The sequence below is a fragment of the Caretta caretta genome, chromosome 5 (genome assembly GCF_965140235.1).
Source record: "Caretta caretta isolate rCarCar2 chromosome 5, rCarCar1.hap1, whole genome shotgun sequence".
NCBI lineage: Eukaryota > Metazoa > Chordata > Testudines > Cheloniidae > Caretta > Caretta caretta.
The window spans coordinates 26,054,518-26,068,154 of NC_134210.1; the positions used below are offsets into that span (position 1 = coordinate 26,054,518).

Here is a 13,637-nt window from a genome sequence, read left to right on the forward strand (position 1 = left end):
AGGAAAAACTTCCTAACTGTAAGAACAGTAGGACAATGGACCAGACTGCCTAGGGAGGTTGCGGAAGCTCCTTCACTAGAGGTTTTCAAACGGAGACTGAATAGCCATCTGTCTTGGATGGCTTAGGCACAACAAATGTTGCATCTTGGTAGGGGGTTAGACTAGATGACCCTTGTGGTCCCTTCTAACCCTGTGGTTCTATGATTCTAAGCTGAAAACACACTATTCGAGAGGCTTCTGTGTTTGCAATGGAGACTCAACAGAACAAGCCTTTTGCAAAGCAGGCAGCTTCATGGTCATGGGAATGTACCCAGACTTTGGTGAATATCTGGTGTGAGGCGAGTAAAACTGTGACCTTCAGTAAAAATACCAGGAATGATCATGCATACCTGAAGATAGCAAACAAGATGGCAGCTTTGCAAATTTACTGGATCACTGACCAATACGGGGAACAGATTAGGTTGCTCAAAAGCTAGTACCAGTGGACCAGGGACCAGAACCGCACCTCAGACAACTTGCCAATATTGTGCCCATTTTATGAGGCCTTTGACTGGGTGCTGGGCACTGCACCCAATACAGAGTCAACCGTGGTGCATGATGACCTGGTCAGCCAGGATGGTGCCCTGCTGGCCTCAGAATCCAGAATGGAGACTGATGGGATGTTGGGGATTGCACCCTCAGCAAGTTTGCCGATGACACTAAACTGGGAGGAGAGGTAGATATGCTGGAGGGTAGGGATAGGATACAGAGGGCCCTAGACAAATTAGAGGACTGGGCCAAAAGAAATCTGATGAGGTTCAACAAGGACAAGTGTACAGTCCGGCACTTAGGATGGAAGACTCCCATGCACCGCTACAGCCTAGGGACTGAATGGCTAGGCAGCAGTTCTGCAGAAAAGGACCTAGGGGTTACAGTGGACGAGAAGCTGGATATGAGTCAACAGTGTGCCCTTGTTGCCAAGAAGGCCAATGGCATTTTGGGATGTATAAGTAGGAGGATTGCCAGCAGATCGAGGGACGTGATTGTCCCCCTCTATTTGACATTGGTGAGGCCTCATCTGGAGTACTGTGTCCAGTTTTGGGCCCCACACTACAAGGATGTGGAAAAATTGGAAAGAGTCCAGCGGAGGGCAACAAAAATGATTAGGGGACTGGAACACATGACTTATGAGGAGGGGCTGAGGGAACTGGGATTGTTTAGTCTGCAGAAGAGAAGAATGAGGGGGGATTTGATAGCTGCTTTCAACTACCTGAAAGGGGGTTCCAAAGAAGATGGATCTAGACTGTTCTCAGTGGTAGCTGATGACCGAACGAGGAGTAATGGTCTCAAGTTGCAGTGGGGGAGGTTTAGGTTGGATATTAGGAAAAACTTTTTCACTAGGAGGGTGGTGAAACACTGGAATGCGTTGCCTAGGGAGGTGGTGGAATCTCCTTCCTTAGAAGCTTTTAAGGTCAGGCTTGACAAAGCCCTGGCTGGGATGATTTAGTTGGGGATTGGTCCTGCTTTGAGCAGGGGGTTGGACTAGATGACCTCCTGAGGTCCCTTCCAAGCCTGATATTCTATGATTCTATGATCAAGTGAGGACCATGAAGTAATTTTCTTGCTGAAACCAGTCCCAGATCATGCTTTAGAACAGGATCAGCAGCAAATTCTGGGTCCATACTCAGAGGAGCTGTTTTTTGTCCCCACATGGAACAGCTCACTGCCGAGCCTGCAGCAGACATGGGAGGGACAGAAGCTGCCCCTGAGCCTGGAAAGTTTCTGCCTCCAATTTAAAATGTACTGCTACCGAATCAGAGGGATTTCCACTTTAAGAACTAATGCAAAAGTTATAAGACTCCCCAGCTAGCAGCATCTATCCACTACTGGTGGATTGTATCCCAGTGCCTCGGCATCCCCACTCCCTGCCACCATGTGGAATTCAACATGGCAACTGGGAAATGCCAATAGTAAAGAACATCTTTAAAGTGTATTTTTACCAGAAAGGCACAGATTTTTGCTAGGGCCATTCCTGTTTCTTAAAAACAACAACATTACATTGCCATGCCTTTAAGTTTGCTGCTCTATAATCACTCAACAGTCTGTGGAGCTGCCTGGAAACACTGAACTCTGTGTGTGTTTGGGGAAGTGTGTTCCACTTCCAAAACTAGCCCATTTCAGTGAGAGGTAGTCCATAGGGGACAAAATCATTTGTCCCAAGTATGACCAGGGTTTGAATTTTTGTTCAGAAAAGTGCAGGGGGCAGGGAGGGGGAAGGCTGTGATGCTCTGTAAGCCATGTGGAAGCTAACACAGCATCCTGTTGATTCCCTCATGGATTCTGACCCACTCCCAAATGCTGATAGCTGCAAACTTTTCCTGAAGCAGGAACTCCAGATCAGTAGTCACATTGCAGAGAAAGACGTATTTTCCAGGGCCACCTCAGTAGCTGACCAACCCACTCCACTCACAGATGTGATGTTCAGTCACTTTTCGTTTGAATACTTCGGATGCATACACTGCAGGTTTTTCAATAGCAGCTTAGAATAACATCTCCCTTTGTCAATAGGGCACCACAAGAACAGTTATTGTCAAGCACTACCTTCCAGTAGTCAGGCCTAGTGGTCGGAGTGAGGTCAAAGCAGGATGTAGTGTTGGGCCTGGGCCAAGGGTGACACTGGAATCAAGATCCAGGGACAAGCCAGGGCCAGAACCAAGATCAGAGGCTGTAGACAAGCCAGAATCAGTACCAGAGCAAAAGTCCAGGTGCAAGCCAGGGGTTGAAGCCGGGTGGTCAGAGACCAGAGACAAACCAAGTCAGTACCATAGCCAGGGTGGAGACACAGGCCAAAGGTCAAAGCCGGATAGTCAGAGACCAAGGAAAGTCAAGAGGTGGAGGCAAGGCTGGAGCGTGTTTGTAACAGGGCAAGATCAGAGTAGGGCAAGGTCTAGGAGCAGGGCTCAGGCAAGGCTGGGGCAGGAACAGGATCAAGAGCCGGCTGGGAGTCTCGAGAGTCTGATCTCCTGCTTCCTTGCAGTGTGTTTCCTGGCCAGATAGTGCTATTTCACAGAATGATCTGGCGGGGTTGGAGAAATACCTGAGCCTGGAGGTCATCTGACCCAGGCTCAGTTCAGGGAGAGGTTGCTACTGCATGCCTGATGGTTGATTCACTGCTGGAAAAGTAAATCAGTGAAGCTAAGTTATTGCATGCCTGAGCGGTGACACAGTTCAGCTCCATTGGAGGGGCAGCTGAGTGGGTTTGGGTTTGCCTCACAGTTATGTCATCCAAAATGTGAAAGACCTGAAATGATAGAAAAAACCTTTTGTTGCGAGGCCACTGACCGGCCTCCCACCCCCAACACAAGTAGTTAGGAATTTTTTGTAAAACAAAAGCAACTTGGAATTTTTAACATACCATTATCTGTGTACTACTGTAACTGCGATTAACCAGGCTGTGCCCAGGGACATTCTGTGGACTGAAGCATCCCTTTCACAATATATTGCAGTTCAGTTTTGAATGTAACATTTTATGTCCTTGAAATTCCACAAGCATTAATTCTGTGCTCCTCCAGTGAGCTATTTGAGACAATAACCTTCAGTGTCTTGTCCTGTTGCAGGCCCCTTGACCTCTACTGGCTGCTATATCTCCACAGCTCAACCTCAGTGCAGTACGAGCCTGGCCCAGCGTACCTTCACAGACTGTTCCAAGAGGAGCGTTTCCATGGTGAACTTGGACGAAGTTCTTGAGTGGGCCAACCAGCAGGTCCAGTACCAGAAGCAGAGGGTCTTAATATTGGAGAAGAGGCATGCCAAGAGGCAGGAGGAAAGGCTGAGGCTTACCACACAGCTTGAGGACAGGGTTTTAACAAAAGAGTAGGCACTTGCTTCACAGTTCCTGGAACAGGAATAGCAGCTAAGGGAGGAGCATAGAGCTCAGCAGAGAGAACTGTTTGAGCAGGTCATCTCAGTCAGGGCTGCAAGATTATCGGTTCCTGCTGCCTCTCCCACACCATCGCCTGATTCCTCTGCGATGTATTCTCAGTCCAGAAACAACTTGGAAAACTCCACATCTGGGTGACTCATGCAATCAGGCCCCAAAAACAGTTGGGCAGGACAGCTAAACACCATACAGCTCTCCATCTTGCCCCCTCTCCCACTGACACCTCTGCCTCGGCACCAAGTGCACAGAAAACAAGGAAAGAAGAGAAAGGAGAACAGAAGCCAGGGGACATGCAGTGGTAGGGTGATTCTGTTGTGTTTGCACTGGTTCATACACTTCATTTGTTTGTTTTGGAAATGTTTTTTTGTCAGTGTTTCGGTGTTTTAATGGCAGTGGGTGACTGTTGCACTGTTTTAACACATTTATAAGTAAAGCCTTTTATGTCATCAGGAAAGTTTATTGCTATACTGCATTTCATCATACAATCATGATTTGAAATAACAAAGCTAAACACATGATCAGGAACAATTAGGAATTACTACACAAATGCTATTCCTCTATACAGTTAGGTACAGCAAGTCACACATCAATAACTTCCTGATGTGAATCTATACTGTGAATCATCCCCCATTCTATCCCCAATTCATAATTCAGCATGTCATTCATAAGTACATTGCATGACGATCAAGTTCGCACCCTTCCCCACGCAGTGAACCCCCAAATCAATTAGCCCCTTAACTCCCACAAGCAGGTTCATAGAGGTACTATCCCCGCTCTTCCATCGGGCTATGGAAGCCCATAATGTAGGAGCACAGAGCATCCCTGAATGCTGTTGCCTGGGTGCATCTAGCTCCAGCTGTGGTAAGTGCACTTTCTGGCTGAGTGTTCAGTGGCCCCTTGCTGTCATAGGTCCATTCAGGGGGAAATGGTTCACCTCTTCCTCCTGGTCCATCTCGTGCGTTTGGTGGGTCAGAAAACGTTGCTGAAATGTCCACTAGTGCCTCATGGAAGCTCTGCCTGTTTACTGTCTCAAGAGTGAAAGTGCAAGCCAGACAACTTCTTGAAATGTTGCTCAGCTGGCTGTGTTGGTGGGCTGTTCAACCTTCCTGTAACATGCAGGGTGGGCAGTAAAGTTTTCCCACAGTGCACCATGGACAACAAGCTAGAGTGGCCACATTTCAGGAGGGCACTAGGGAGCCTGGGATACGGATGGTTTGACTCAGGTCTATATGCTGCATTGTGGATGCCAGAGCCCCAAACTGAAGCCCAGGTTAGAAAATCCTTAAGGTAGGGTTAGAATCATAGACTTTAAGGTCAGAAGGGACCATTATGATCATCTAGTCTGACCTCCTGCACAACGCAGGTCACGGAATCTCACCCACCAATCCTGTCACAAACCCCTAACTTAAGTCTGAGCTATTGAAGTCCTCAAATCATGGTTTAAAGACTTCAAGGTGCAGAGAATCCTCCAGCAAGTGACCTGCGCCCCATGCAGAGGAAGGCAAAAAAAAAAAAAAACACAGGGCCTCTGCCAATCTGCCCTGGGGGAAAATTCCTTCCTGAACCCAAATATGGCAATCAGCTAAACCCTGAGCATGTGAGCAAGACTCACCAGCCAGACACCCAGGAAAGAATTCTCTGAAGTAACTCAGATCCCATCCCATCTAACATCCATCACAGGCCATTGGGTATATCTACCGCTAGTAGTGGAAGATCAGTAAATTGCCAGAATTAGGCTATCCCATCATATCATCTCCTCCATAAACTTATGAAGCTTTGTCTTGAAGCCAGATATGTTGTTTGCCCCCACTGCTTCCACTGGAAGGCTGTTCCAGAACTTCATTTCTCTGATGGTTAGAAACCTTCATCTAATTTCAAGTCTGAACTTCCTGATGGCCAGTTTATATCCATTTGTTCTTGTGTCCACATTGGTACTGAGCTTAAATCATTCTTCTCCCTCCATGGTATTTATCCCTCTGATATATTTATAGAGAGCAATCATATCTCCTCTCAGCCTTCTTTTAGTTAGGCTAAACAAGTCAAGCTCATTGAATCTCCTTTCATAAAACAGGTTTTCCATTCCTCGGATCATCCTAGTAGCCCTTCTCTGTACCTGTTCCAGTTTGAATTCATCCTTCTTAAACATGGGAGACCAGAACTGCACACAATATTCCAGATGAGGTCTCACCAGTGCCTTGTATAATGGTACTAACACCTCCTTATCTCTACTGGAAATATCTCACCTGATGCATCCCAAGACCGCATTAGCTTTTTTGACAGCCATATCACATTGGTGGCTTGTAGTCATCCTGTGACCGACCAATACTCCGAGGTCCTTTCCTCCTCTGTTACTTCCAAGTGACGTGTCCCCAGTTTATAACAGAAATTCTTGTTATTAATCCTTAAATTTATGACCTTGCACTTTTCATTATTAAATTTCATCTTATTACTATTACTCCAGTTTACAAGGTCATCCAGTGTAGACACTCAAGCCCTGGGTTCTCCAGGTCAGCTGACTTGAATCCCACTAACCCTGGGCTTACCCTTCAAGTCCAGGTAACTCATCCAGAGGTGTAAGGAAAAGTTCAAGTTATAATCTGCCCATAAGCCTTCTTTTCCTTTTTGGCTGATGTGTGCATTTTTTCACCTAACAGCTACACAGACACACATAGAGCAACAAGCTAGAGGACAAAACCAAACACTTGCTATTCTCTAGGTATGCATTAAAAAACTCACAACACTTTAACTAACTTACCCTACTGTTTTAGGGCTAGTAAGGTGCATGGAGATAGATGGCCTCACTGTTGTCTCAGAACTTGCTGAATTCTCTGCTGGGCAACGAGAGCTCTCTTCAGACAACTGGAAATAATTAATATGATCAATTCAGAAATGTTGGAAAAAATTAATTGTGGCTCATCTTGCACTATAAATAGTTTTACCAGAAATTAGGGCCTGCAAAGTTAAATGCATGTGAGAAAGTATTACTGACAAGAGTAAGTCCATGCATGATGGGTCCACTTGCATGAGTTAAGATAATTCATGTGGTGGTTTGCAGAGACAGGCCCATGTTTATTGTGTGAAGCAAGCCAGTGCAATTCCTAACCAGATTTTTAAAAAAATTCCTTAGAAAGTAAAAAGTTTTCCCAACCCTCTACCCTAAATTCAGATTGAATTACAAGTTTACAGCATCTGCACACTCATCAAGCAGCCATATGGGCAGTTTAGCAAGGGCTGGATTTTTCAAAGCGCTCAGCATTGGCACAATTGCTCCACTGAAGTCAAAAGCAAAACTCCTGTTGACTTCAATGGGAACAGAATTAAACTAATACTGAAGACTTCCCTGTAAAATACTTAATTTCAGTGAAATGTTATTAAAGCTCAGGCACATGGGAAAAAACCCAGACATGTATATTTGACATTGAAGTTACATTTTACCTGAATATTTGCTTTCTCTTTAGCTTTGGAAGATGCCAGTGTATTTTCAGTGCACATCTGCCTTCTTTCCTCACATATCTGAGACTGTGGTGGCTGTAAAACGGCAGGTCTTATGACAGTCCACTGCTGAACTGGTGATGAGAGTCCTTGCAAAATACAAAATAAAAGGTTAATATATACAATCTTTCCTTTACATTTAAGCAACAAATTTTGGTCTTGCTTTTTCTGACTCATAATGTGGATGTGTGGTGGAGTTTTAAATTAATTGTATTTAAGTGTTATTGTTAATACCTGCCTCCCTTTCCTATTTTAAGTCCCTTCTAAAAACCCTGCCAAATAAAGGAGTGATGTAATATTTAATAAAATAAATCTGCACTGATTGTGATAAATCCATCTTCTGATTATATGAAGCCTGATCCTGCACCCATGGAAGTCAACAGGAGTTTTGCCTTGCCTTCACTGGGAGCAAAGTTCAGTTCTTGTTAACATTATGTATCAGAAATTTTTATTCAGGATGATATTCATTCCTGAGCAGTGGCCCTAAACATGGCCCATGAACCACTTAAGTTTTCAAAATAGGGCTTTAAGTGGAATTAAGTGGTTTACAGGCTTATAATATAGGCCTTCTGCACAGGGGGGTGAATATCAGCTGTAGAGAGTAAACTGGCCGGGACAGGGACTGTCTATGTTTTACCTGCTCTGTATAGTGTTGAGCACACTGTGGATCAACAACTAATAAATATTGCGATATTAACAAATAGTTACCTTTTTCTGTTCTTGTGATGTCATGGTTTCTCTGGAGAAGAGCTGAGGTCATGAATATGTTATTCTTTACTGCAAAAGAATTGTTTATCCACAGTGCTTAATTGTTTATATGCATTTCTGTAGCCCCCATCACTGCAGTATCTGAGCATCTCACAAACATTAATTTATTTCACACCACCTCTTCAAGGAAGGAAAATATGATCCCCATTTTATGGCAGGGGAAATTTAGGCACAGGGAGAGTGACTTCCCCAGGAACTCTAAGACAGAGCCAGGAATTGAACCCAGACATCCTGGGTGTCAGCCACTACTTTAACCACAAAACTGTCCTTTAGTTTTACAGCTCACAGGCATGATAATGTCACCAAGTCAGAATATCCTTTCAGATCAGGAAAAAAGAGACCCAAGAGCATGATGGTAAATGCTGGAGATCCAGCATGTGCTGGTAGTGATGACCACCATGATAAGTGTAATGATGGTCCGTGTGTGGCACTGCTGCTTTTATATGGTTTCCAAATGCTACCCAGAAATGTTCAGAAGGGCTGCCAGCCTTGTCCCATCAATAGCGTGCTACAAAATTACATGTCTCATAATCCATATGTGAACTCCTCCATTCCATTCCAAGATGATTCTAGTTTGCTGCTATACCAATTTTGTACACTTACCAGATTATTTGGAAACCCCTCATCAACAATTACTTTAATCCAAAGGTTTTCAATCTGGGAGTTATAAACAGGTGTCAGGGTTTGTGACCGCCCTGCCCTTCCCTTATTGATAAATGAGACGGTGATCCCTGCTAAATCTTGGCTAGAATGCAGGCTGTTCCCAGAATGGAAAATGGTGTGTCTGTATGGATAAATATGTGAATCACTGTTTTAGTCCGAGCACAACTAGCTCACACCATTTCTTCAACTCCATTCTGTGTTTACTGTCCATAATATTTGACATAATATTTTATAGGTTAATATAACCTTCCACCTACTTGCTACAAGCCTTTGTAAATCTCAAAAACATCTGAGTTGCAACAGTGAGTAGACTCTGCACAACCCAGAGGAGCATATGGCATAGGCTGCTTGCATCCCATCCAAACAGCAGCTCTCCCATGTGCAGAGTATTCCCTAGCACAAGGAGACATTAGTGCAACATTGACAGAAATGAATGCCATCTACTGAATCACCAACACATCTTGTTGAACATCACAAAGTTCCTTCCTCACATTCACATACTGACTTGGCCCAGCCCAGTTAGCTCAGTCCCACAAAAAGAGCTATTTTATTTTGTTATTTTACCGATTTTTGATTTTATGTGAATATTTACTGAATAATATTTTTAATTACCTGGCTGTGATGGAGGAAAGGTAGGAAGGATAGTACAGGAAGATGATCTCACTCTTTTCCGAGAGATTGCTGTATCTGAAAACATAAGAGACTGAAATGATCCTTTGTTCAAAGCACAGTACCTGAATATGGATTTTTCATGTTAGCAAAATGTATTTGTCACGGATGAGCAGACTCTACCTGTATCAGGCAACTACTAAGGCTTTATAGTGTAGACTTCGAATTTCCAACCACTGCTAGCACTAGTGCAGCTTCAGCATAGAGAAAAAGCTGGCAGGTGCCAGCATTTTTGACCATCCCATCATCTAGGTCTTCTCAAATTAGAGCTAGATGTCATGGTTGTTCAAGTGCCAGAGGCTCGTCTACACTGGTACTCCTAGTGTTGCTAACACCAATGATACTGAACACAAAGGTGGGAAAAATATAGTACAGGCACAGGCGAAGGGGGTTATTATAGCAAAATTCTGACACACAAATTCTGGTCATGTTATAACCAGTCTTTTTTTTTTTTTTGTATGGAGCTGTTCAGGTCTAAGTAGATGTAGGAATGATCTAGATGTAATTTTAAGGGTAGATAAAGTTAGATTAACTGTACTCTTTTAACGAAATGGGTTAATATTATTTACCTACATTAAGGCCCAAATTTTGAGGAAAGCATATGACACATTTTAAAATAGAATTTCTACTGCACATGCTCAGTACACAGGGGTCTGCAGTGACTTGTGTGTGTGTTCCCCACAATATTGTGGAAATAACTCTACCACCTTGAAGGGGTTTCCAAGTTGGATGATAACTGGTTGGAGGGGAAAGCCCTTGTCAGCATGGCTTTTCAATTGCATGGGTCCCCCTGGGGTTGAACCATGAACATCTTCCACAGGGTAGGAAATCCTGCTTTCCCTGGACCTAGTCAAAAAATTCCAGGGAAACTCATGATTGAGACACATGGACTTTCCACAGCCTTATGTGGAAATAACTCGTACATGGACCTGGGGCCCTCTGCTAATTTAAAACCAATATTTTTTCAGACTTAGGAAGGTGCAATTCCTCACTGAGCATTACTTGCAGACTAACCTTGAAGTTTAAAAGTTTATCTGACTTGGAATTATTCAAACCAAAATGACAGGGTTTCAGAGTAGCAGCTGTGTTAGTCTGTATTCGCAAAAAGAAAAAGGAGTACTTGTGGTACCTTAGAGACTAACAAATTTATTTGAGCATAAGCTTTTCGTGAGCTACAGCTCACTTCACTGGATGCATTCAGTGGAAAATACAGTGGGGAGATTTATATACATAGAGAACATGAAACAATGGGTGTTACCAGACACACTGTAACAAGAGAGTGATCACTTCAAACCAAAATGTGTATCTGAATAACGAGAAAAATATTTTTTCTAGCTTATCAATCTAGAAAATATAATTACAATTATAATGTAATTGATCTAAATGCCATACCCATGTAGAACTGCGAGTCAGACGTTTGGAAAGTAAAAGATGAAGACCTTGCCCGTTTCCTGGAACCAATGAAATCTAAGAGAAACATAACATATCATGTACTGTAAAATCAAATTTTCCAACAGATTTCAGTAAATTATTGCAGTACAGAATTCTAATATTAAAGGTCTCATATTAAAGCCTGACCTGGACCCGACCTGTCTACAGACAACCCAACCTAACCCAAGAGTGTTGAGTCATTTTTAGATCCAACCCAACCCAACACTTCCCCCTGACCCTGAGTCAGTGTGACTGCCTCGTCCCTGGGGCTTGGCCTGCTGGGGGCTTCCCATTCCCCACATCTCATGTCTGCAAATAGTCTCCAGCTGCCTCCTGCCCATGGGGTCGGTGCAGCAGGGGCTGCATGCCTCATCCTGCTGGCCATTGCTGCCTTGCTGTGCTGCGTGTGCTGCAGAGTGAGAGGCACAGCAACTCAGTGGCACGACCCACTGTGCTGACCTCATGGACAGGAGGAAGTGCTCACAGTTGACTACACTCAACTTGACCTGAGAGGTTTTGGCCTGTTTTTAGATGCAACCTGACCCAAACCCGACACTTGTAGTTGGATATCACTGGGTTTGGGTCAGGTTGCAAGGCTCTAGCAGAATCTACTTATGGAAGGGGCTCTTGATGCCTCAGTAATGGCCTGATCCAAAGCCCACTGAGATCAGTTCCACTCCCACTGACTTCACTGGGCTTTGGATCAGGCCTTTTTTCACTCTGCATCAGGCTGTATGGCACTCAACTGATTTTAAAGAGACGGCTGAAATAGGACTCTGGATCCACACCACTCTTCCCTCTATGGGGTCACCTTATAACAAGACCTTAAGGAAGTGAAGAGATCATTCAAAATCTAATAGTTGTGTCAGTGCTGCAGGGGAGCTGAAATTTGGATGGGGTGTGTGTGTGACAAAGGAGGACAAAAGTGGTGACTCTGTGCCCCATATATAGTCTTAATCCACCCATGGTAAATTGCCCTGTTACATACAAAGTGAAATTCTAATCACTACTAATGCATGCAATGGACTTAGCACTTACAAATAAATACACCCTTTATAACAAGTTTATTATAAAGGGTTTTAATTATGCAATTACCATTCTCAGCCTTGTAAACCACGTCTTCTGCAGGCCTCTGGGGGGGAAAAAAAAAAGAACAAAACATATCAATGGATATGTCTATACTGCAGTAAAAGAGCTGTGGCAGGCCCGTGTCAGCCGACCCAGGCTCATGGGACTCCAGGCTTCAGGGCTATAAAATTGCAATGTAGATGTTTGGGCTCAAGCTGGCGCCCGGGCTGTGAAACACTTCCCCCTCGTGGAGTCAAGGCTCCACAATCAGGCCCTTTATTTCCTGATTTTCTGGCTGCTTTATGACAAAAGCAAAAGGAAGAAGCTTAAGTGTTACCTTAAAAGGTCGTTCTTTCTTTTCAAAAACAAATATGGGCTGAGCAATAACTGATGTCTCTGGAAAAGGAAAGAGGTCACTTTTAGAACATGGGAATTAAACTATTTATCCTAATGCTGCATTTAAAACTAAACTGGGATCCACTGAAAATTTTAAATCAAGGTATTTCTCATCTTCTAAAAATACAGGGCTTGGTCCTGCAGTCCTTACTCAAACAAAACTCCCATTAAGCCTACTGTGAATTGTACCTAGTTAGGGCTGCAGGATTCGGCCCCATATTTTTAGGGGGGCTGCTCAGTGCTGGAGAACGTCAAGCCGCTACCGTGCCAGTAACATGTTAGCGACTTGGAGGCAAATGCTTTATGTGCTTCAGCAGCTAGACTTGGTAGGCATTGGCCTAGTGAAAGGTAATGTACCAGGGCTGGCAAGAAAAGGAAAGGTGCAAACACCCTAGGTACAGAGGCTTAAAAAGTTACAGTTCAAAGTGAGCAATAGCGGTTCTTGTTTGGGTCCCTGGGGAAGCCCAATGGAGAATTGGGACTCTTCAGGCCTAGTGCCTGGGATGCCCTCTCCAGTCCAGTCTCTATTCAAGCAAATAGGGGCTTACAGGTTTCCAGGCCAGGATCAGTTTTAGCAGAGTGTCTCTGATCGGGGCCCCTCTGCACTGGCTCCCTGCCCAATTGCTGCTGTCCCCCCCTGCCCCCCAATCAGTCCCACACACAGCTGCATCCAGTGTGATATCTGGCAGTCACAGTCTGTTCTGCATGTGGCTCTGTACACAGTTTCTGGGGTTGCTTCTCTGCAGCGCCAGGCTAGCCATGCAGCCACTGTTTTCAAATAGAACCTGGTCATTTACTGGTTCAGGACCTTTCGTCTTCCCTTTCCAGGAAGAAGGGGCTGTGCAGTGGGGACAAGCTGATTTGAGTTGTAGTCTGTTCTTAATAGATCCCCATTTTCATTCCCCCGCCCCCAACATTTTCTAGTTATTTCAACCAGTGGACTCAAGACCCCAGTTCTGCAACTCCTTTCACCCGCGATTTGCCTGGGATCAATTACTCAAGCTCAGGCCTTTATACAACCCCAGTGCAGCAAGCAGACTGAAAAAAACCCTTGCTTTCAGTAATGAAAGGCCCGATGTAACTGCAAAGAAAGAGGCAAAATTTGGCCCACTCCAGTCATTTGGCGTCTTGCCATAGGGGTGACCAGATAGCAAATGTAAAATCGGGACAAGGGGTCGGGGTAATAGGCACCTATGTAAGACAAAGCCTCGCATATCGGGACTATCCCTAT

The 13,637-nt window shown here is 44.4% G+C and overlaps 1 protein-coding gene across 5 annotated transcripts in view; it reads right to left on the reverse strand.

Annotated features, from left to right (window-relative positions):
• RANBP3L (RAN binding protein 3 like) overlaps positions 1 to 13,637 on the reverse strand; it is a 143,947-nt gene that overhangs the window by 44,473 nt on the left and 85,837 nt on the right. For all 5 annotated transcript variants that reach the window (XR_012668389.1, XM_048850894.2, XM_048850893.2 and 2 more), the window contains exons 2-8: positions 12,348 to 12,406; positions 12,038 to 12,074; positions 10,904 to 10,978; positions 9,455 to 9,529; positions 8,120 to 8,188; positions 7,355 to 7,500; positions 6,675 to 6,778 (exon numbers count right to left, since the gene is read on the reverse strand). Coding sequence is in view for 4 of the 5 variants with exons in the window: in XM_048850894.2 (XP_048706851.2) it covers positions 6,675 to 6,778; positions 7,355 to 7,500; positions 8,120 to 8,188; positions 9,455 to 9,529; positions 10,904 to 10,978; positions 12,038 to 12,074; positions 12,348 to 12,406 (565 nt within the window). In the remaining variant the exon portion in view is untranslated. The remainder of the gene's footprint in view (positions 1 to 6,674; positions 6,779 to 7,354; positions 7,501 to 8,119; positions 8,189 to 9,454; positions 9,530 to 10,903; positions 10,979 to 12,037; positions 12,075 to 12,347; positions 12,407 to 13,637) is intronic.